The sequence below is a fragment of the Carassius gibelio genome, chromosome A2 (assembly GCF_023724105.1).
Source record: "Carassius gibelio isolate Cgi1373 ecotype wild population from Czech Republic chromosome A2, carGib1.2-hapl.c, whole genome shotgun sequence".
In the NCBI taxonomy this organism is placed as follows: Eukaryota; Metazoa; Chordata; class Actinopteri; order Cypriniformes; family Cyprinidae; genus Carassius; species Carassius gibelio.
Window position 1 is genome coordinate 15,407,861 of NC_068372.1, and position 23,114 is coordinate 15,430,974.

Sequence of the window (23,114 nt, forward strand, 5' to 3'; positions counted from 1 at the left end):
TGAGCTGAAGTGCAGTGCTCCTTCGGGGAGTATTTAGCTCACCGAGTGAGCACTTTGCCTGCTAGATTAACTGACACGTCAGTCTCGCCCTCCGAGAGATGAAATCCTATATTAAACATATTGTATTCAGGACTGCTGCTGTCAAATTAGAAATGCAGAGGGCATGTACGGTAGGCCTATTGTCATTTATGCAATTGATTATTGGGGAGGCTTGGCAAGAGGGGAGACATTTATCCGTTAAAGTGACGGCTGAACACTCGCTGTTCCAGCTGCTCTAACGATCACCTTTGGACTGGGTGTTGGGCCTTTTCTGTGACCTTGCCACTGTTTGGCATGCATGGTGCACCCTTATTTCTCATGCTGTTGTTTACAGGAAATATGCATTTCATCACCACAATGATGTGGTTTACAAAGTCTTTTGTTTTAAAACCAAACTGCATGGTATGCAATACAACTCCAGACTAGAATCAACACATGACTTATAGAGAATACACAATATTCTTCCTGATTTGCCAGGATGGAAACTGATTTCACCAGGCCAGGTTTTTTTCTTTTTTTGTGTGTATGCCTTTTGAAAGCTTTAGCATATTGCATTCAGTTTGCTGGTGTCTAAAAATGAGGCATTTATATAGTATAGATATATTTATTAGTGTCATAATGCCACAGGCCCATCTGCTGCAGTGACTCTGGGAAGCTGGACACTTAGCACAGCTGCCAAAATGTTTCCTGTCAGTCTGTCTTTGCCACGAATGGAGAGGGGAACAGAGATAACTGCAAAGAGAGAAGCAAAACCGTTGCTGCGTTAATTCTACCAAGCTACAGCTAACACTGGTACTAATGGGAGCAAAGGGACTCAAACCGAGTAATGTGGAATGCCTTAAGGGCCAACAGCAGCAGAGACAGCTGTTTGAGTACATTAAAGTGTGATTATGCGTTTATTCACATTTCCCCCACTTATCCTAGCATTTCTGGGGGGGTAAAAAAAAATTGCTACTTGATATATGTGATGCAGTGATGCCATGAGCTTTGTTTGGCTTCTCTGTGGCTGTGAGATATGCAAAAATGCAAGAAGGAAATCCTCTAATTCTGTTTCCTGCCTTGCTTTTATTTCTTCATTCTTTGTTCTAACACATCTTCCTGTCTCTCCTTATCATCAGCATTCTCCATCAGACCCTTCCCTGGAGATGATAACATCCAGTAAGACACCTGCCTCGGGCCCAAACCTCCAACCAGCCAACTGTGACATACAGCAGACGGAGAGCGAGCTCAAGCCGAAAAAGAAGAAAAAGAAGAAAGCCAAGGCGAGCGAAGGCCAGGAGATTAAGGACATCAGTGGTGAGGCTTCTCTGATGAACGAGGGAGACTCTCTTTTGCCTCCCGTGGAACAGTCTGTTGTTGAAAAGAAGAGCAAAAAGAAACCAAAGGAGAAGGAGCCCAAGGAACCGAAAGAGCCCAAGACTCCTAAAACCCCGAAGACTCCCAAGACACCCAAAGAACCAAAGGAACCTAAGGAGAAAAAAGTGAAGACTGTCACACCGAAGCCTAAGAGCTCCAAAAAGTCCAGGTATGTGAAATTGAGCTTCTTGTAGCCTTTAAAAATCATGTCTCATCTACAGCATTTTATGTGTTAGAAGTAGGGGTGTTACGGTACACACGTGACTGTTGGTATGTACCTCAGTTTTGATGTCACGGTTTGGTACAGTTACAGTACAGCAGGGGAAAACTAATTTTATTTATTTATTTTTTTCAACAGTGTTTTACTGGAGAAATTGTTCTTTTTAATAAATTCAGTTATAATGCATAGCTTATGTTCTAAACTATAGACCAATATGGAGTAGATGTCACAGTTATGTCACATGCAGCTGTGTGCGCAATGTGTTGGCAGAGAAACACTAAGAATAAGTGGGAAAATCCACTAGAAAGATTTTTTAGTATTTTTTTTTTACCTTTGGCTGTCAGAATCGGAATGCAAATAGTTTTTATAGAATACTGTCTTCAAAGACAGCATTTGAAGCTAAACGCAGATGTTTAAATGGGCAGACCTGCTATGATTTCTTTTAAAGCATACATTTGATTTAAACAATAGGCCTACATAATATTCTCACATGCTGTTCATAGCAGACTTATTGTATTAACTTGGCCCTACAGTTACAACATGAAAATATTTCAGTTACAGCATGAAATAGTCCTTCCCCCCCCCCGCCGCCCCCCCCCCCCCCCCAAAAAAAAAGCAAACAATCATAAATTGCACATAATGCAGTTTTTACTGTATGGATCCAATATACTGATACACTGGTCTGATCTGGTGGTTTCACCCAACTGTTGACTTTTATTTAACACATAACTGACTCTCTCACTCCACACAACGGACATTCTGAGAATTGTGTGCGTGTTTGACCGCTCAAGCACAATAAAACACGAAAGTGATCGGTTTTCACAATCAAATGCTGTGGGAGGGGCTTTCAGTGTGCACGCTTTGGCTGTGTGCCAGTCAGCGCGAGCAGCTGATTGAGTATTTTCACTGCTTATTGCACTTAACTATATCAAGCACGTCCCTCTCTTAATTTTCTCATTCATGCTTGTTTCCTTATCATTCAAAGGTGTATATAACTCAAGTATAGTACTGTTACGCAGATATATTTGCATACTGGGAATACGCAAAATAGCCAAATCTGTAACTATAGACACTTTATTCTGCAGTAAAGATATATACCTTCATACTGCCCAGCCCTATGAGTATGTAGTATATTATTTTGCTAAATGCTCTTCTTTGAAATGTATTATGAGCTGTTGACTTGCTTGAGGTAAATGAAATGCTAGGTGACATTTTTGTTAACAAGCTGTTTTGTTGCAGTCTTTCCACAGTTGAAATGCTGATTGAGTGATTACATGAGGTCTGAGATGTTGATTCGTGTTTATTTCACATTAAAACGAGTAGCAAATAGGAAGAAATGATGGCACTGGCACTTGTACAGCGATCTGTTGCCACATCAACATTTACTGTTAAAATTTCCTGAAAAAAGGACATCATTTGAAAGATGAGACTGTTTCTTATCAAAAGTAACCAAATATAAATCTGAAAGTTTCTGATGAAGTTCCGCTTGTGCAGTGGTTAAAACAATGTTGTATTTGCTTGGTTCACATGCATACCGATCCAAAAGCCCCGTACCAAAAATTCAGTATGAATACGTTTACTGTTACACCCCTAGTTAGAGAGTTTAAATGTTGCAGATGTGCCCCATCTTTACTTGAGCTTCCAAACGTGAGCTCTTCATCTTTATTGTTTGTACCCCCTCGTGAACGTGTGGCTGGAGACACAAAGCCTCATGTGATCATGTAGTTCACTGAACTGTAGATATGTTTAGAACGTGTTGTTTTCTACATCTGGTACAAGCTGATGGTGCTGTATCAGAGTTCAGTCAGTTCAGAGGTGTCATGGGTGGTGTTCTGTTTTATTACGCTTTTGAGACACAAGGAATTTGATCATGTCGAAGACTTGCTTCAGCTTTATTTTACTTTGAATTGCAAGTGCTAACCCACAAACTTGACACCTTTTTGATAAGACCTTTGCTAGTTACCTAAACTTCATTCTGGAGGCCCGTGAAAAGATACTTGCATCTCATCTTTGCTGGTCTTTTGTTCTGTGAAGTCATTAGTCAGTCCGGTTGTTAATACGGCCTAAAACAACATATGCTTATCACATTTAAATGCCTTTTTTCCTTTGACCCCCTTCCCCCTCAAATAAGAAATAAAAGAAAATGCATCCATTCTGAATATGCAGAATAAGGTTAGATGGCCATTTTTTTCTCTAGCGGAGGTAGTAACATGATCTGGCTGAGGAATGTGTCAGCCTTCCCCCTTAACCTCCTCCTTCCCTCCCCCACCCCTTCGAAGCCCTGTCACTCCACCGCCGCTTTCATCCAGAGGAAAAAGGCCGGGCCGAGCAAGCGCATCTGCAGCACAGTGCCAGAGCAGTAGGTCATCTGAAGGGGGAGGAGGGACGTGTGTGTGTGTGTTTGTGAAAAAGGGGAAGAGGATGTTTCCATTCAAAATGGCACCCAATGCTAGTTAGTCCACAATGCTGTCTCATTAATCATGCTGGCCTGAATTTGACCAAATATACTACAGAGCTGGATGTGTGGCGTTGGCATGCCCCTGTGGATAGTTTTTTAAACTGTGTGGCCCCATTTCTCAAAAAGTGGGCTGCATATAGCACATCTCAGATTTGATGTATGCCATTCACCCATACCCCCCACCCCCATTTCTGTTTGTTTGTCTTAATGGATCTTTTCCTTGATTAGTTACTCTTCATGCAAGTGGAAAATTTGAAACTAGGTTGGATGTTAAGTCCTCGTGTCTGTTGGAATTCTTATCTGACAAAGTACAACTATAAATAGTCATTCTCAGACCACACCCAGGGTAAAATGAGTGTCTGTGCGTCCAGGTTTGTTTTCCATATACACACACAGCCATCAAAAACTTTAAAAAGATTCCTCCTCAGTGCTGTATTGCATGTGGCTCTTTCCCCCATGAGAGGACTGTTTTGCATTGCAAATACACACCTCTTACCTTCAGGTTCCCAAGCAGCTATAGCAAAGCCCCCCATTTTATTTGGTGGGGTTGTTTTCTGCATCTGCATCACCACCTGACCTGGGTGGGCATTTCTGTTGGCCTTTTGATTTCCATCTCATGTCAAAGCGGAGTCTCTTTCTCTTTCGCAGATTATCTTAGCTACATCCTGTGCACTCCGATACGAAAACCACAACAGTCGCGGTTGCATAGGAAGTGCTGCAATGTGTGTGTACTGAAAGCTCTTCGCTCGCAGGACCAGCGAGGCTGTTTGCTCACAAGTCTAACTAAAGCACCTTTATGCCAGACTGCTTGCTTATTTGTCCTCAAACAAATAAGGGCTCCAGTGAAGAAAAAAAAAAGTTGAATTCTGTGTGACATTAAACCCTCAAAGACGAAGTGCAGAGAGGAGAATGGCACAACAGAAGGAAATGGCCAGGCATCCAACTTTGTCTTCTGTTTATTTTATCTTTCTAAGACTAGCAGGCCTGTACCACCAGGGCTTGGGAGTTTTCAGTTCCTGTGAAGCCTTGTGTTGCTGCTTTGGTGATCAGACAGGCCATTGGCTCAAAAGAGTGAGTAAGTGGCATGGTGCTGTGAATGGATTCATAAAGTGTGCTGAACGCTCAGTGTGCAGCCACTGGGGGACAAGCAAGAGTAAAGACGCACATTGCCATCCATCAAAGCCTTCCTCGTTTAAAACAATATACCCCCCCCCCCCCCACACACACACACACTGTGCGCATGAAAGATCAAATTTGACTAAGTAATGACCTTGAAATTAAGGAAATTACAGGTTGTTCTCTAATTTTGATCTCCACTATATGCTGCTTGGTTTTTGCACAAGAACATTGAAAGACAAGTCATGTTTGTCACACTGTGTTTGTCTCCGTAATAAACCTGCCTCCTCAGTGATGCTGGGTAGGGAGGAAAAATACAAAAATATGGGCCATTCTACAGAAATTTTCATTTTTTAATATAGCAGCATCGGCCGATATCCGTGTTTAGTAGCACCGATTTTAAGTCAGCCATGTCGTCAGGCAGCCCTGTGTTATTGGTGCGGTGGAAAGTGCTGCTGCCGCATGTGAAGGAACCAAATTCGAAACTTTTGGAAGATTCAAACAACAGTCCTGGGAGATAAAGGGTAGTCAGAGAATTTCACTCTGTAAATGGGGTGGAGAAGTTGGCAGCTCTCACAAACATTGCAGCATGATTGAGGGCTCCGTTACTCCGCCCCGCTCACAGACAGCACCGTGCTCGGAGAGACCGTTGTCCTGGAGCTGCCAAGAACTGTGAATGACATTTTGTTCGGAAGCATGGTTTGATGCAGACAATAACCAGGTTTCCATCCAACTCATTTGCATTTAGAGATGTCAATATTCGATAATTTCCATGATCGATCGTTGTTTAAATTAACGATCAATTAATAACCTTAATGCTGCAAAATGCGTCTGCAGCGGTATTATGTACAAAAGCCATTTGGAAAAAAAGCTTTCTCAACCAAATTAATAGTAATAGTAATTCGTAATAAATGCTAGTAGCAGGATTGTAAAATGAATAGATGTGATTTATGATCATTTGATAAAATGAAGAAAGCGCGCCATACATCATTTTACTTTGTTGACTGTTTCCCGTCAAGGAGACCGCTGAATGCGCCTCTTTAAATGGTTTCGTATTGCTTGTTGTTGCATTTTAAAACGCATTTGCAATGTTTTCAAATCACACTATAGTATTAAAATTATCCCAAACGTAACCGTGGCACTTGTGGCTGTGCTGCAAATTACCTCTTTTATATATTAAATAATTGGTCAGTTTATTGATTTGGTTGGTTAACTTTGGATAAATGTTTTAATACCGTGTGGTGCACAATTAAGATTCGAGAGATGGTTCAAGTCAGTGCTCAATAAATGACGATAAGTTTAGAAATGTTGTGCATCCACTTAGTATTAGTGTGACATTTTAGCATGCAAATGAAGGGGAAAACTTCAAGATATCGGCCCTAAAAATCTGCAGCACATATCGGCTATCGGCTGACCCTGACCTCTAAATATCAGCATCGGCTATAGAAAAACCCATATCGGTCGATCTCTAGTCCTCATTTACAATTTTCTGAAAGTTTGGGAATATTTTTCCTTTCCCTAAATTTACTACCACCGAAATCTTTTCTAGATCACCTCTGCAATCACGGCTTGCACAAAAGAGCCGCATGTTTAGAAAGCCATGTAAAATGAATGTAAGTTAAACTTTTTAAAAACATCTCAAGACTTTTCCCCATCCCACTCCCTCATATTTAAAAAAAAAAAAGGGGGGGGGGTCTGTGTGAATATTAAAATATCCATGCAGACATGATGCTGTTTTGTTTATAGTTTTTTTAAGCAACTTAATTACAATTGGTTTATAAACATTTTAAATATTATTCTCTTCACAGTCATGTATTTTAATGTTTTGAATGAATGTGCATTGGTAATATTTTGCTAGATTCACCCTCTTGTGGCCTCAGTAGAGTGGCCAAAAGTTTTTCTTCACCCTAGCTGAAATTATGCATTTTAAATTACAATATAATTCAAATTTTGATAATATAGAGGTACAAAATTTGAATTTAGTTTTTCAGCTGTTTTGACAAGCCTAAAACACATTATATCATTTAATAAGTAGAGTTATATTGGCCTATTAAGATTTTGGTTTCATCTACCCTGTAAATATATTTTTTGCCATTTAAGAATTTTAGTTTTCGGAGTTAAATCAATAACAATTTTAACAATATTTCAAGTATAGCCCAACCGATATGGGTTTTTTGAGGCCAATACTTATATTAGGGAGTAAAGAAGGCATTTATCGATATATCAGCTGATATTCTTTGTGTACAATAACCTCCAAATACATCTAGCCAAACCCGCGCTCGCACTGTAAATACCGGATTTCTTTTTTCAAATAAATAGGCCTAATATTTAACCGCGTATTCAGCGGTCAACAAAGTAAAATGATCTCAAATGTACGGCACACTCTTTATTTTATCAGATGATCTTAATCACATCTATTTATTTTTCAGTCCTGCTACTAGCATTTTATTCAGACTAAAACCCATTTAAATCAGGTGAGAGCTTTTTTTTTTTTCTTTTGGGAGTGGCTTTTGCACAAAATAATACCGCTGCAGACGCATTTTGCAGCATTAAGGTTATCGATTAATTGATCATTAATTTAAACAAAAAACTAACAAACTAAAATGATTTAACCAGCTGTTCTTTGCTATTTGTTGTTTTTTGCTAAATTGTTGTCCGTAGGATTTTGAAATATCAGAATTTAGCCTTACCTTTACCTTCCAGGACTGTTGTTGAATCTTCCAAAGGTTTTGGCTTGGGGTCCTTTACATGCGGCAGCAACACTTCCCACCTCAACAATAACACGTGCCAGACTTTAAATTGGAACTACTGGGTTGTTGGCTGATGCTGATATATATATATATATATATATATATATATATATATATATATATATATATATATAGCTTTTTGATATATATATATATATATATATATATAGCTTTTTGATATATATATATATATATATTGGTCGACCTCTAATCCCTACACAGTGTTAATTGCTCCCTAATTCCTGTGAGCAGGGGAAATCCCTTAAAGTTTCCTTCACTTTAGAACATTCATTCACGAATTTCCGCTTTTATCACGTTTTAGGTACGATGCAAACAACTGCTTAAAAATAAGTGAAGTGTAAATAAAACACCCAAAAACAAATAAAGCATACTTACAGGCTGTGGTGCAGCTACAGCAGATTGACCTGACAAAGTAGAAACTGCTCCGTCTTTCAGCAAAAGCTTTTTGACCCCCCAACCATTTGAATTTCCGTTCACTGGAATTATTTTAATATTCTAATGGGCCGCTTTGTGACATCACAAACCCCAGAAAACAATGATGTAGTCCAAACAAGCCGTTTCTGGTTTCTGCAGCGTTCAGCCTTGTAGCCAATTACTGAGGTCTGTTGATTTCATGAACACAGTGGCCAATCAGAGGTATTTGTTAGAATTGACTCCCTACTCCTAAAGTTGGAGTTTTGTTCAGTGTTTGGGAGTTGTGCATGCTCGCAAATCCTCTCATTAGAACAAACCAAATGTACACAAAATGTAATTAAAAGATTAATTGTGCAAAAGTGTGTAGCTTCACTGAATATAATGGAACTTTGTGAGATCACGAAGAACTGAGATGAGTGACACATTTCTAATGAGTATAAGGGAGAGCACTCCCCACATGCTTTCTAGGCTATACCCCATGAATACATTCACTCATGGATTCACTCTGATAACCATTAATCCAATATTTCCTTTTTCCATTGTGTTGCTTGCTTCAGTTAAGTGAAAGTGGAGGTGCTTGCACAGAGAAATATGTAGGCGAGTGTGGTTGCACATACTGACACGCCCCCCCCCCCCCCCCCCCCCCCCATGAGTTAACAAATATGTATGGAATATTTTCGAACAATACAGCAAACTGAAAAAAAAACAACAACTTTTAAACACCTGTAAACTATTTAACTTGTAGTATTAAAACTATTTAACGTGTAGTATTAATCAGTCAAAATTCTTGCTTTCAGTTAATGGTTAAACTGTCAAAATGAGCATCCCTAATGCTGGGTAACTGAAAGGCTCCACAGCACGGATGACCTTGTTCTGAGAGCACAAGATCCAATGCCACTGCTTTCACTCAATCTTGCATGCCTACACTGTCCTTTTCCACCTTTTATCACACACTTGCGGTCCTTCTGCAGAGTCTCTTTCTAGCCCTTCCTCCCATTCCACGCCACAGTTTGTGTTCCTTCTCTCACACATCTCAACTCACCCACTCACATCCTCTTTCCACACATTGTCCCTCACAGTGCCACACTTATCCCCTCCTCTAATTCAGGCAGGTTTTAGTGTGATTTTAATTGCACCGCATCCTTTTAATTCCACTCACTAGCACTTTCTTTGACTAACAGGGTGTATTCGGGTCCTGCCCTCCTTTTTTGTCTGGTGTTCCTAATTAGCTTGCTCATTTTGAAAGGTACAAACTCGTGTTTTTGTTTGCATTTGTTAACTTGCCATAGCATGTTTGTTCTTAGCAGTTTTATGCCTTTGTTTACGCATGTGTGTTTACGTTTGCGCCTGTGCTATGCTGCAGAAGAGCTGTTGAGGGTAAACAGTCGTGTGTGTGTGTGTGTGTGAGCAGCTGCTGTTAGAGTGAGGACCGTGGAGGGGTCCAGCTGAAGATGAGTCATCTCACTGGCGACAGCAGGTGTCCCATTAACCCCCATGCCCCTCTTCTCCTCCTGAGTGTCAGCAATGGAGCGGTGTGGCTCATACAAAGCTACAGCAGGTCCTGCGCCCTCCCCCTTCTAATGTCAATTAGCCCCTCTTTCTCTCTATCCTTCTTTCTTTGCCCCCAATCATTTCAAAGACTACACATGCCACAGCCCACCCTGCTGGCCTGTTCAACTGGATCTTCAGTGTCCTGCATCCTATAGTAACTCTTTGCCTTTTATGATACATAAAGGTCAGCCATCCAAAGGAAGCCTGTCATCCCTCCCCCAAACTGAATGTTCTTCCTGCCCTCGTGGCTTTTTTCCTCTTATCCCTTTTTTCTTCCTTCCTTTTGTTTTTTTATCCTTACTTCTGGCTGTGTTTGCTGAGCAGTGACAGTATGAAACCCAAATCCACAGAGCAGTGCGGCTGCAGGTGCTTGAGGAGTGTTGGAGAGAGAGACTCTGACTGAGGCAAGCAGATGGCTTTAGCCAGTGGCGTCCAGCCAGAGGAACAGGTGCGGGTCACGTGACCGCCGGTTACCAGGGCGATTTGATTGCTCTTGGCGTGCGAATGAAAAGAGAGGGGGGCCCAGAGCGAGTCAGCGCGAGAGCCTCCAGGGCATTGTGTAATCTGTGGCAGGGAGAGAGAGCACTACTCTGAACTGGAAGTGGAGTTAACTAGTTCTAGTCTTCCCTCTCATTCCCTCATTTATGTGTCTGAAACAAAACTTTAGAGGGGCGGGGCTTTTAAAGCTTTATCTGTTTTTCTCTTGTGTACATGTGAATATAAGATAGTATGGAGAAAGGACTGTAGGGAAAAAGGACAGAAACATTATTTCTTGTATTCAGACTTTGCATTAATGTTGCCCATGTTCATATGACATTACAACTGGGGGTAGGAATCTTTAGTCACCTCACGATCCGATTCTTGATCTACTTTTTTTCCCTTTTGATTTAGTTTACCAACCTGAGAATCTTAAAATCCTTACATTTACACATGCTTACATAAGTACTTTTCAAAATGATTAGAAATTGAAATAATTAAAACCGTTCAAGCCTATGTTAAGAACTGTATACTAATATAACTTTAAAACATACAAGCAAGTAGCAAATAATGAGGATCATAGAAACATATTACAAATAACAACGAGTGCTTTCGGAGTGATCTCGTTTGAAATACAAGTAATGTGGTTCTTCCTGTCCGTTTAATCCCTGAAAGACATAACTGGCTGTTCACGCAAATTGTGCATCTTAAAACCGTTTTGAGATGCAAGTGCATTAAACCAAACAGAAGGCATTCGCACGAGCAGTACGGCCTTCTGTTAGTTGGGTTCATATTTTAAATATATAATTCCACAAAACTTCTGCCAGTCGCATCAAATTACAGCAGTAAATTATGCATTTCTATGGACAAAATGCATCTAAAAATAGTGGGCGAATCGGAGTGAGCTGCTGCAGAAAAGAATCATGATCCAAGCTGCCCGAAACATGAGAAATGCTTTATTTTAAAACTTCAAGCTAATGCATTAGCGTAATGGTTAACACCGCTTGTCCTGTCAGGTGCTTTGACAGATGCATGTGCTATTTAATGTATGTGATGTGCTTTCTCAGTACATAAACTGCATTTTACGGTAATATCCTTTTCTGTAAATGTTAGATTCACATGAATGTTTCTATTTTGCATGAAGTCTGTCCTGACAGTCTACGTCAAACTTCAGATTTCATTTAGTGAGCACCAGTGTGCACATGTGAGTCAAACAGACGGAATGCAGTAAAGCTTGAGAAAACTTATATTGAGCACAATAATATAAATTTTGAAGATGTATCTGTTATTGGACATTAAATTTGGTGCACGAGATGCGGTTGGTTACTTAAGTGACGTTGTTGCATTTGTATCTTTTGTTAGCCTAGCCCACAAAATGCTCCGCTGCCGTGTTATGCATTCTAAATATTAGAGAAATATAGAAGCTCAATGTGGAGAAGATCTTGATTAGGTGAAAACCAAAACAAAGCCATGCACACAGAACGTACATATTCAGCACATTTTAAGATGGACAAATGACATTAGATTTTGTAACTGAAGACCTGGAGCAATATAATTATTCATTCTATTTTAGCTGGTTGTTAAGTGGGAATATTATGTTTGACATTATTTGTCCATAGAGATTCATAAAAAAAAAAAAATTAAGGTGTTTTTCTAACCGAGGTGAACACGCTGAGCCTTCATAATATTTTTATTTGGCCGAATGTTGATGTTTCAGTATGTTTCATGTGTATGTATTGTGTCTGTGGCTCCGTTTCTGTAACTGTGGAAAGGAAAATAACGTGTAAGTTCGTCACGTCAGTTGTGAGTGAACGTGTGCAATATTTACAGAAGCTGTCAATAATGAGTGAGTAATACATTTCTTATGTATATATGCTCCATTGTAACTTAAGATCCTGAGCATGAATTGTTTGTGAGGTTTAATAAAATGTTTTAAGTGATAATTTTGCTAATGGCAATTAAAAATGTAAAAAGTTAAAATGGGTAAATCTTCTATAAAAAAAAAAATTATCTTCATTTTCTTACCTGACATACTCCAGTTCATGTTAAAACACACTAGACATGCTTATTCTGTGCATTTGAGCATGTTTTGTGTAAAATCAAGTTTCTTTTGTCTATCAAAAGTGTGCGGTCACTTTTTACTTTCGCGTCAGCAGTGCAGCAAAAATAGAAACCCCTGCTTCACTGCTGCTCCTGCTGCTGGTGTGAACTCTGATTAACATGCACACCGGAAAAAATATACCCCACTCACGTTTGCAGTGTGAAATTGGCGTTAGTTGCAGCCCTAAGCGTAAAATAAAGCTGACCAGAAAAAAATTCTCATATAAATTATATTGTCTGCATTGAAGAAAAGTTTTGGACTGGTTTGCGATTCCGTTCTTTATTAAAACTAAACGATGTAATGTTTGACATTTGAACTAGACAAATCTGTGGTTTATTGGTGTGACCATTACATTAACCAAACCTCCCTGTTTTACCCACAGTGCTAAAAAGGCTGACACTGAGTCCAGTGACAGCACCAAGAAAGATGCAAAGCGCAAGAGAGAGCCCTCAGTCACCTCTGATGTGGAGAAAACACCGCCACATTCACCGGAGGAAGAGGAAGATGATGGTGTTCAGGTAGACAAGTTTTCACTTATCTAATAACGTTCTTATTGTTTCTATAAAAAAGTTTAAATAGTTTTTTTCTGGTGGTCGACCGACTGATAAGGTTCTTTCAGTGGTTAAAACTGATACCTAAAGATCGACTAGATAATGCTGTTCAAATGTCATCTTTATCCTATTTAATACAAGTGATGACGCATGAGATGTGATTTGTACATGCAAAAAAAAAAAAAGTTATGGTCAGTTATTTGTATACGTTTTTCCATTTATATTCTTTCTTTTTTTTTGTGCATGTATGTTGACTGCAGAAGAGGCGATCTAGCCGGCAGGTGAAAAGGAAACGCTATACTGAGGAGCTGGAGTTCAAAATTTCTGATGATGATGGAGATGATTCTCCTGGACCAAAGTCTCCTTCAGCCATGTCTGAGCTGCAGGTCATTGTCTTGTGAATTTTGGGATGTGCTGTGGGTGTTAAATTTAGGATTATTCTGATGGCTAATTAACAGTCTCCACAGTGGAGTTGGAAAACTGCTGATTTAACCTGCTGTTTGTTATGCATGATGGATGTTCTCACACTGACTCCGTGTCCTTCATTCCCGTGTGTGCTGTAGGAGTTGCCGGATGTGGAGGGCCCTGTGGTGGAGAAAATCATGGGGATGCGCATAGGGAAGAAAGAGGTGAGCGGAGCAGTCGAAAGCCTGTCACATGAGCTTTAACCGCTGCGGTCTACGGGATCAGGGCAGATTGCACATAACAGCTGTCTCAAACCCTGCCCCAGACCCTGTGATTGCCAGGAAGATGCCTGAGTGGGCTGATATCTACTGTAGTAGTAGTAGTAATCCAGTAAAGGCCATGCCAGTTCAGAGCAAAGCCGGTGCAAGGTCTTGAGAGGAAGCCATGTAAGAATAAACTGTCTCTCAGCGTGATTAATCTCAGGCCCTTTAGACGCAGACAATGGCTGTGTGCAACGTTACTCCTTTGAAACCATTCCACAAAACAAAGCCTGTCAAAAATAATACACAGTGCATGGCTCTTAGTAGCACAGCTGCAAATGGGCTCCCGCCTGAGGAAATGGTAGGTTTGGCGTCTGCCGTAGCTCTGTGGTTTTGGCAGGAAGCCAGGCCTCGGGTCAGCTCCCTGTGAATGGGACTGTGTGTGGTAGAAGAGCTGAAGTGATTCATGACTCTGCTGCACAGCTTACTACTAAATGGAGAAAGAGAATAGTAGGAGGATTGCTCTTTTATTTTATTTTTTTATTTATTTTTATCCTCTACTTTTGTCCTGGGGCATTGCAGTTAAGAGCAATTCAAAAATGCAAAGTTGTTTGTCGCAGAAAGTGGGTTGCACTTGGAATGGGTGGAAAGTATGCACACTGCTGATTTGAAGGATCCAAACATGTTACAAACACACTTTTTGATCAGCAAATAATGTTCCTGTTCCTTATTTTACAGTTGGGATCTGGTGAAGAGGTTGAAGTTGAGGAGTTTTATGTCAAATTCAAAGGCTTGTGAGTATCTCTTTTCGAATGCATTCCGTCCAGTATCACTTTGTTGTATAATGAAGGAAATTTTATAATTGTTAGATTTAAAGAGTAAAACATTAATGGGATTTTATCAAAATAGTGCAGGCAAGCTACTAAACTGAGTAAAATGTCAGATTTTTTTAGTTTAAAACCACTCATGCAGATGAATCATGGCCTCTTACCACTCCCGTTAATTTAGAATATGATTCCTTACTGTGCTCTTAAATAAACATCCCCAGTCTTGTTTATATGACATGCTAATTTCTGAGCTATAATTTCACTGAGGTCACCCAGGAAGTGACTTTTTATGGTTTTGTTTTTCAGCTCTTACCTGCACTGTCGCTGGGCAGACATTGAAGAGCTGGAAAAGGATAAGAGAATCCAGCAGAAGGTCAAGAGGTTTAAGGCCAAGCAGGCCTTTGGTAACTTCCTAAGTGAGGTTAGCATCAGCCCTCCATTTTCCATGTCATCCACCATTTTGTCTTTTTTTTTTCTCTCTTCCATTCCGTTTTTTTTTTTCTCTCGTTTTATGGCCCTCGCTGATAATGGTGGCAGTATGTATGCTCAACAGTGGTGTGTTGTGTTGGTAATATGATGGCTTTTTGAACACTATCATCCATGCTAAGGCAATAAAATGGCTTGCTTCAAGCCCTTATCTCTGTTGCATGCAATCTCTCGGCCCATGCTGTCTAATTCACTTAAAGTAATCCAGGCAGATGCATTGAAATATATGTAAGACTATCATTTCTGGTTTGCAACTCCACACTACATTTTAAAGGGCTTTTCAATCAAAACCTGGTGGGGTTTTCCCGGAGAGATTTATGCTACCCACATCAAAAAGCTCTGAAAATATTCCACCCGGTAGATTCTCATTTAGAGGCTCGTAGTAGCTGCGGCTCAAGCAGAAATGAAACCGCCATTCTGCAATTCTCCATCTAACCAATCAATCACACTCTTATTGACAGATGGATGATGAGCCCTTCAACCCAGATTATGTGGAGGTGGACAGGGTTCTGGATGTGTCTGAAAGCACTGATGAAAATGGAGAGGTATGACTTCTCTCTCTCACCCGTCCACTTCAATCGTTCTCAATCCATCTCTATCTCAAAATGACAGAATACTCCTGATTAAATCTCTTAGTAGATATTTTGTGGTTGTGAAAATGTCAGTCAGACCACCCCCAGAAAATTTAGAAAAATGTAAGAACCTCTTTTGGATAACCTTTGTGTTGCCGTGTGTTCCTGCAGCCTTTAACTTTGTACCTAGTGAAGTGGTGCTCCTTAGCCTATGAGGACAGCACGTGGGAGCTAAAAGCTGACATCGACCAAGGGAAGATTGAGGAGTTTGAGAGACTGATGGAGCGGGAGCCGCAGCTGAAGCGCACGGTAAGAGCTGGCATTCCTCTAGCCCTCTTTATTTTCTCTTTGGAGTGCTGAGCAAGTGAGGGGAGAGGGCCACGTTCTTGCGGTTGCAGGGAAACCACTAACGGGAATTGTTTTATTTGAAACAGGAGCGACCTCCCGCCAGTGACTGGCAGAAATCCGAGAGTTCCAGAGAGTATAAAAACGACAATGCGCTCAGGGAATACCAGCTGGAGGGACTCAACTGGCTGCTCTTCAACTGGTACAACACGTATGTATGCAATTACCCTGCCGTCCAGCTGCACTGCTCACTCATGCTCAGACTGAAGTGTATTTTTGATACCATTTAAATGTGGGCATGTCATGCCTCTGTATGAGAATTCATATTCTTACTGGTGCAATTGTACCCTTTTTTCTCTCTCTCTCTCTCTCTCTCTCTCTCTCTCTCTCTCTCTCTCAGGCGACACTGCATTTTAGCTGATGAAATGGGCCTTGGCAAAACAATCCAGTCCATCACATTCCTCTATGAGATATACCTGAAGGGAATCCACGGTCCTTTTCTGGTGATTGCACCTCTTTCCACCATTCCCAACTGGGAGAGGGAGTTCAGGACATGGACCGAGCTAAACGTAGTGGTCTATCACGGTAGCCAGGCCAGCCGAAAGACTATTCAGGCTTATGAGATGTACTACAGAGACACACAGGTACATAATGCTACTTTTGTCATTTGATATGCATTTTATAATATTGGTATTATTGGAGCTAATGTTTCACAAGATTTCTGCAGAAAATACAGAATGTTTTATACATACGGTTGTGTTCTCGAGGGCCATTCATGGCAACCAATACCTCTCTTCCTGCAGGGTCGTGTAATAAAGGGAGCCTACAAATTCCATGCAATCATCACCACATTTGAGATGATCCTGACGGACTGCCCCGAGCTACGGAGCGTGCCTTGGCGCTGTGTGATCATTGATGAGGCTCATAGGCTCAAGAACAGGAATTGCAAGCTGCTTGAGGGCTTAAAGATGATGGACATGGTTAGTGTTTCCCCTTCCACCCAGAAACTTGATTTTGCTGAAAATAACCTGCTGTAAATGTCGCTCCAGCTTCACTTTTACTAGATAGAGGGTTCCCACGGTGCTGGCAAACCTGGAAATATCAGGGAATTTTAATCTTTTCAAGCTTTAAATTGATAAAATATTTGGTCAATTTGCAAATTGGTCTGAATACCTTATTCAGTCTGAATTAGAATGTAAAAAAAAAATAACAATGGTTGAAAAAGAGAAGTCACTTAATGAGATTCTTCTATAGGAACACAAAGTCCTGCTGACTGGAACCCCACTGCAAAACACAGTGGAGGAGCTTTTCAGTCTCCTTAATTTCCTGGAGCCTGATAGGTTCCCCTCTGAGTCAACCTTCATGCAGGAGTTTGGAGATCTTAAAACAGAAGAACAGGTATGGAATGTTGGCACTTATTAAATAACTGCCATTTGTAAGTGTGTGATACATTTCAGAGATGCCTGGATGTTTTCTAATGGTTGTCACTTTCTGGTTTCAGGTCCAAAAACTGCAGGGCATTCTGAAGCCTATGATGCTGCGCCGACTGAAGGAAGATGTGGAGAAGAATCTTGCACCGAAAGAGGAGACCATCATTGAAGTGGAGCTGACCAATGTGCAAAAGAAGTACTACCGTGCCATCTTGGAGAAGAACTTTGCCTTCCTGTCCAAGAGTGGAAGCAGCGGAGGTGGAGGAGGAGGCGGAGGAGGAGGATCCAATGTTCCCAACCTGCTGAACACCATGATGGAGCTGAGAAAATGCTGTAATCACCCCTACCTCATCAATGGTGAGAAGTAGACTCTGATGTAAAACTGTGTAAACTGAAAACTGTTATTTGTTAACAGTGTATGCTTAAAGTGTATGATGATGTTTTCAGTCAGCGAGACTGAAGTTTCACTCCTTTCTCTGTCTGTAGGAGCTGAGGAGAAGATAATGGAGGAGTTCAGGGAGAGTCACCCCTTAAACCACCCAGAGTTCCACCTCCAGGCCATGGTCCAGGCTGCAGGAAAACTGGTGCTGATCGACAAGCTGCTCCCCAAACTGAAGGCTGGGGGTCACCGTGTGCTCATCTTTTCCCAGATGGTGCGCTGTCTGGACATCCTAGAGGACTACCTCATCCAGAGACGGTAGGATGCCTGAGTCCATAACACTGCCAACAAATTAAGAGAATCACTTTTTAATGTGATTAGAGGTCCAATCTCATATATTGGGTAGAAACTGAAATAACAGTATTTTTAACAGAAAATTCTCAATAAAAATGCATTATTTTATTAATAAAATGGCATTATTAGGTGTTTGTAGTTAATACTCCCATTTCCTGTTCTCTAGGTATCCATATGAGCGTATAGATGGCAGAGTTCGAGGAAACCTCCGCCAAGCAGCTATTGACCGCTTTTCACGACCAGATTCTGACCGCTTTGTGTTCCTGCTGTGCACCAGGGCTGGAGGCCTGGGTATTAACTTAACTGCAGCTGATACCTGCATTATATTTGACTCTGACTGGAACCCTCAGAATGACTTGCAGGTAAGCATGGACCTGTTCTACCATACATGAACCCATATGTGTTGGAAGCCATTTTATTTCACAAAGCATCTTTTAGCTGCATTATGCAACCCTAGCAGTTTTCTGGGAATGGGGGTGTGTGTATATGCGAGTCCTCAAAGGCAGTTTGTGTGACCGTTTTGTGCTGTTGCCTTCAGGCACAAGCTCGATGCCACAGGATAGGACAGAGCAAGGCTGTGAAGATTTACCGCCTGGTCACCAGAAACTCCTACGAAAGAGAGATGTTTGACAAGGCCAGCCTGAAGTTAGGATTGGACAAGGCTGTGCTTCAGTCCATGAGCGGGAGGGAGAATGCCGCCAATGGGGTATGAGCTGCACACAGCACCACCATTTTCTGGTGTATCACTGAAACCGTGTTCCAGATGGTTCATTAATCAAACATACTTTGCACATACTTTGACAGTTGGTGGAAACACCTCTAATTCTGGTGCACTGTAACTTATTCTCCTTTATACTGTTTGCCTAAATTCGTCCACTCCATAAAATCTTCAAGATGGAAACACTAAATTTGAGATTTGTATTATATGAAGTTCATTAATTGCACAACCCCTCCTCCCCCCACCACCGTCACACCCCCACCTTTTTTTAGGTTCAGCAGCTCTCTAAAAAGGAGATTGAGGACCTTCTAAGGAAAGGAGCATATGGTGCTCTAATGGATGAGGAGGATGAGGGATCTAAGTTTTGTGAAGAAGACATTGATCAGATTTTGCAGAGGCGAACACAGACCATTACCATTGAATCAGAAGGCAAAGGCTCAACATTTGCTAAGGTGATGACATTAAAAACTTTTTGCATGATGAAATTGACCCACCTATCATTGTTATTGCATAATTACCTTTTATATAACAAATACTTTCCATTTAATCTTGCTCTTAAAATAGTGCAACCTAAAGGGTAAGTGTCTCTAATCTCACTATTTATATATAAAAAATTCCCTTCCAGGCAAGTTTCGTGGCCTCTGGGAACAGAAGCGACATTTCTCTGGAGGACCCAGATTTCTGGCAGAAATGGGCAAAGAAAGCAGAGCTGGACCTGGATGTGATCAACGGCAGGGTAAGCTGCAACTTAACGGTTAAAAGGAGCTCTCTTGTACTGTGAAATGCCTCACAGGAGATGCTGCATGAAGTGACGCACTAATCTGTAGCACCTCTCTCTTGTGTAATTGTGTGTGGAGCACTTACAGCTGACTGTTATTCATTGTTTCAATTAATGCCGGGGTCATGCATTAGCAGCTTTTGACAGCTATCATATTCATAATTCTGCTTGACAATTGTTAACAAAAGATGGTGTGAAACCAAATCTGGATAGTTTCCACCACACTCGGTTTTGTCTCTCCTCATAAATATGCTATCTGAGCATAATTAATGAGGCTGATTTCCCTAGGCTAACAGTGCGTGGAATGTAGCCGTAATTGAGCAAAGGGGCTAAATTATGACAGTCCAGTTTATCGTTCAGCTCTGATGTTAACAGTTCTGCTGTCAGTACTGGAGAGATTAATAAAACACACAAAAAACTAAATTTTGTATTGCTACATAGAAGGTATCTTGCAATTTCTATCTCCCAAGAGTTGCCAGCTGTTTTAAATGCAATAATATTCAGACATTTTTCTATTTTGCAAGTTTTTTTTTTTTATTCACAATTCAAAAATTGAGATCACGCACATGAAAGATCTTCAGCGCATGCAAAATGAAAGCCCTGTTTTATCCTCATGATAGAGGAGGGAGCTAAACTTTCAAACATTTGCTTACACTTTAGGCCTGTGACTGTGATATTAAGCATTTTGTTTTTATTTAGGTTTTGGCTTTAATAAAAAAAATTGTGATTGTTGTAAAATCTTTACTTTAATCTTTGTCTTTACTGTTGCCAAATTGTGGGACATGTTTGATAAAATGTTGAAAGCACAGTAATCTGTGTATAAGTAGTATTGGTAATAGTAATACCATTAAAACCTTAATGATACCCATCCCTACCTATATCATGGTGCTACCATAGTATAGTACTAAAAGTACCAATCACGCTGAATCCTTTTCTGGGGTCTTAAACTTTTGAGGTAGCATTCTAACCACAGATTGTATCTCTTGTCAGAATAATCTGGTGATTGACACTCCTCGGGTCCGGAAGCAGACTCGACACTACAGTTCTATGAAGGAGGATGAATTGATGGAGTACTCAGAGCTTGAGAGTGACTCAGAGGACAAACCCATTCAGAAACCACGGAGGCCCCAGGACCGAACCCAGGGGTATCCCCGCAATGAGTGCTTCAGAGTGGAGAAGAACCTGCTCGTGTATGGGTGAGTGTAGTCTGGAAATGGTCACTTTATAATGTTGTTGGTTTTAACAGCTTTGTACTCCTTTTTAGTTGGCTGCTCTAGCCTGAAAATTTACTGAGATTTTGATAAATCACCATCTTGCACTTGAGGAGTCCCTGGGGCCTATCCCTATAATTAGTTGCTATTTAGCAGATGCATTTTGTATTTTCTTCTCGAAAGTTGCTTTGAGTGTACCAACTAATACATGAGCCTATGCATTTCACATATAGAAACATACAAGTTAAATGTATTGCTGTCAACTAATTTTATCTATAAGACTATTTTCCCAACCATATGCCTCAAAAATATCAATAGATCTCCATTTCCTTCAATTGCAGCTTGCCATGGAAAACCGCTTTAGCATGAAGTCCATCCCAATGCCACAATACAGGATATTCAGCTTCCTGATTTGTTTTATCGCCATCCAAATTCCCCTTGTCTTGTCTTGTTTTCCATTTGGAAGGAGAATATCTGGTAGCTCACAGCCCACCAGTGCAGTGGCCGAGTTTGACATGCTTACTTGTCCCGGGGCAGTGGCAGACATAGCGCTATCTAATGCACACAGTTAATTAAGCGCCAGGCCTCAGTGCACTCAACAATAATCATGGCTGGCTGCATGCGCGATGTCTGACCAGTATTTTTTTTTTTTTTTTTTCAGTCAGACGCATCTAGACCCCTGGGCTATACGGCAAATTAGATCCATCAAGTCTGAGGGCTTTGTCTCCTGAATTTTTTTTTTTTTTGTGAGAAAAAAAAAAAAAAAGTGCAGGGCTGTGAAATCAGAGCAGACCTTCCCCCCTCTCTCTTCCAAAAAGCCCTTTAGGCCTGTGCTTAGAGAGTGCTTGTACTTCATAACATAACAAGGGCATTGGGTCTCCTCATGATCATGCACAATGCCAGCAATGCATTGGTGCCACGCCAGCTCCTTCAGTTTGTGTGAAATGCCACAATCATAGAGTAATTGCGGTAAACTGAACAACTGAAAAAAAACTTGATTTTAAGTAACTGCAAGGACATAAACTGAAGTTTTCATATGCTATATTTGCTCTGGCTAACTTTTCTTCCTTTTGTGCATAGCTGGGGCCGCTGGGGTGACATCCTGTCCCATGGACGCTTTAAGCGCCCGCTGAGGGAGCGAGACGTAGTGACCATCTGCCGTGCACTCCTGGCCTACTGCCTGCTCCACTACCGTGGAGATGAGAACATCAAGAGCTTCATTTGGGACCTCATAACCCCTACTGAGGATGGCCAGAGCCGCACACTGACCAACCACTCCGGTAGGACACTCATCTGAAACCAAACTGAAAACATAGCCTGATTTCTTTTCTCTGTCAGCATCTACCTCTTCACTTGCTAAAGGGTGGCATTTCTGTGGTTTCAGGACTGTCTGCCCCAGTGCCCCGGGGGCGTAAAGGGAAGAAGGGGAAGCCACAGACTGTTCAAGCTCGCATGCCACAGGCTGCCTGGCTTGCTGACTGTAATCCTGATATCCTCCTTCAAGAGGACAGTTACAAGAGACACCTGAAACACCACTGCAACAAGTATGTACCATTTCAAACACTGCCCTTTCCCACCTTTATGGACCATTATTTTCTCTCTTGTCTTCCACCTTTTTAAATGTTTAATTGGCAATATGTTGCACATTGTTACTACTTGAAATATATCACATTAGCTACACTTTTTACTCAAGACATTGGTATACTAGCATAATCTAAATCTGTTCAAAACGTTTGTGCCTGACACATGAATGGAAATCAGTACAGGAATTTTTCTATGACGCTTAAAAAATCCTTCTCCAGTGATTAGAGAAGTCCACACAAAGACTGTTCACTTTTTCTGCTGCTGTCTTGTTCGAAAATAACCTTTTGACTTCCAAGCCTGATATCCTCTGAAGCAGGTGCATTTGAAAACCTGAGGAGCTTTTGAAGTTAAATGAATTGAAGCAAACTTGCGAGTTTAGCTGAATATGTCGAACAGCAAGTTAGCGCTGTTACCTTGTGATGCAGATGTTTCATTAAGTTGCTTGGCTTCTCCATAGTTTAGCTTTGACTAATGAATGTCAGTTAAAAAATGGCCAGCTGTAGAGGATCTGGCAAACACCCATCACCTGCCCTGAACGCCTCCCCACACAACCATTCACACCCTTCACAACTCCTGCAACCAGCCCTGAATGCCTCTCCAAACTACCGTTCACACCATTAACAGCTCCTTCAACCCATCCTGAACACCTCTCCAATCAAGCACTCTCACCATTCTCACCTCCTGCATCCCCCCTCTCCCCCACACCTGCAA

At 41.1% G+C, this 23,114-nt stretch overlaps 1 protein-coding gene across 2 annotated transcripts in view; it reads left to right on the plus strand.

Moving 5' to 3' along the window:
* chd7 (chromodomain helicase DNA binding protein 7) overlaps positions 1-23,114 on the plus strand; it is a 61,794-nt gene that overhangs the window by 25,862 nt on the left and 12,818 nt on the right. For both annotated transcript variants that reach the window (XM_052615631.1, XM_052615639.1), the window contains exons 3-23: positions 1,158-1,564; positions 12,886-13,021; positions 13,315-13,440; positions 13,618-13,683; positions 14,458-14,513; positions 14,853-14,967; positions 15,494-15,577; positions 15,776-15,913; positions 16,039-16,160; positions 16,350-16,593; positions 16,753-16,929; positions 17,204-17,347; positions 17,451-17,736; positions 17,866-18,076; positions 18,279-18,474; positions 18,651-18,818; positions 19,103-19,282; positions 19,456-19,566; positions 20,599-20,804; positions 21,900-22,099; positions 22,204-22,363. In XM_052615631.1, the coding sequence (XP_052471591.1) occupies positions 1,158-1,564; positions 12,886-13,021; positions 13,315-13,440; positions 13,618-13,683; positions 14,458-14,513; positions 14,853-14,967; positions 15,494-15,577; positions 15,776-15,913; positions 16,039-16,160; positions 16,350-16,593; positions 16,753-16,929; positions 17,204-17,347; positions 17,451-17,736; positions 17,866-18,076; positions 18,279-18,474; positions 18,651-18,818; positions 19,103-19,282; positions 19,456-19,566; positions 20,599-20,804; positions 21,900-22,099; positions 22,204-22,363 (3,533 nt within the window). The remainder of the gene's footprint in view (positions 1-1,157; positions 1,565-12,885; positions 13,022-13,314; positions 13,441-13,617; positions 13,684-14,457; positions 14,514-14,852; positions 14,968-15,493; positions 15,578-15,775; positions 15,914-16,038; positions 16,161-16,349; positions 16,594-16,752; positions 16,930-17,203; positions 17,348-17,450; positions 17,737-17,865; positions 18,077-18,278; positions 18,475-18,650; positions 18,819-19,102; positions 19,283-19,455; positions 19,567-20,598; positions 20,805-21,899; positions 22,100-22,203; positions 22,364-23,114) is intronic.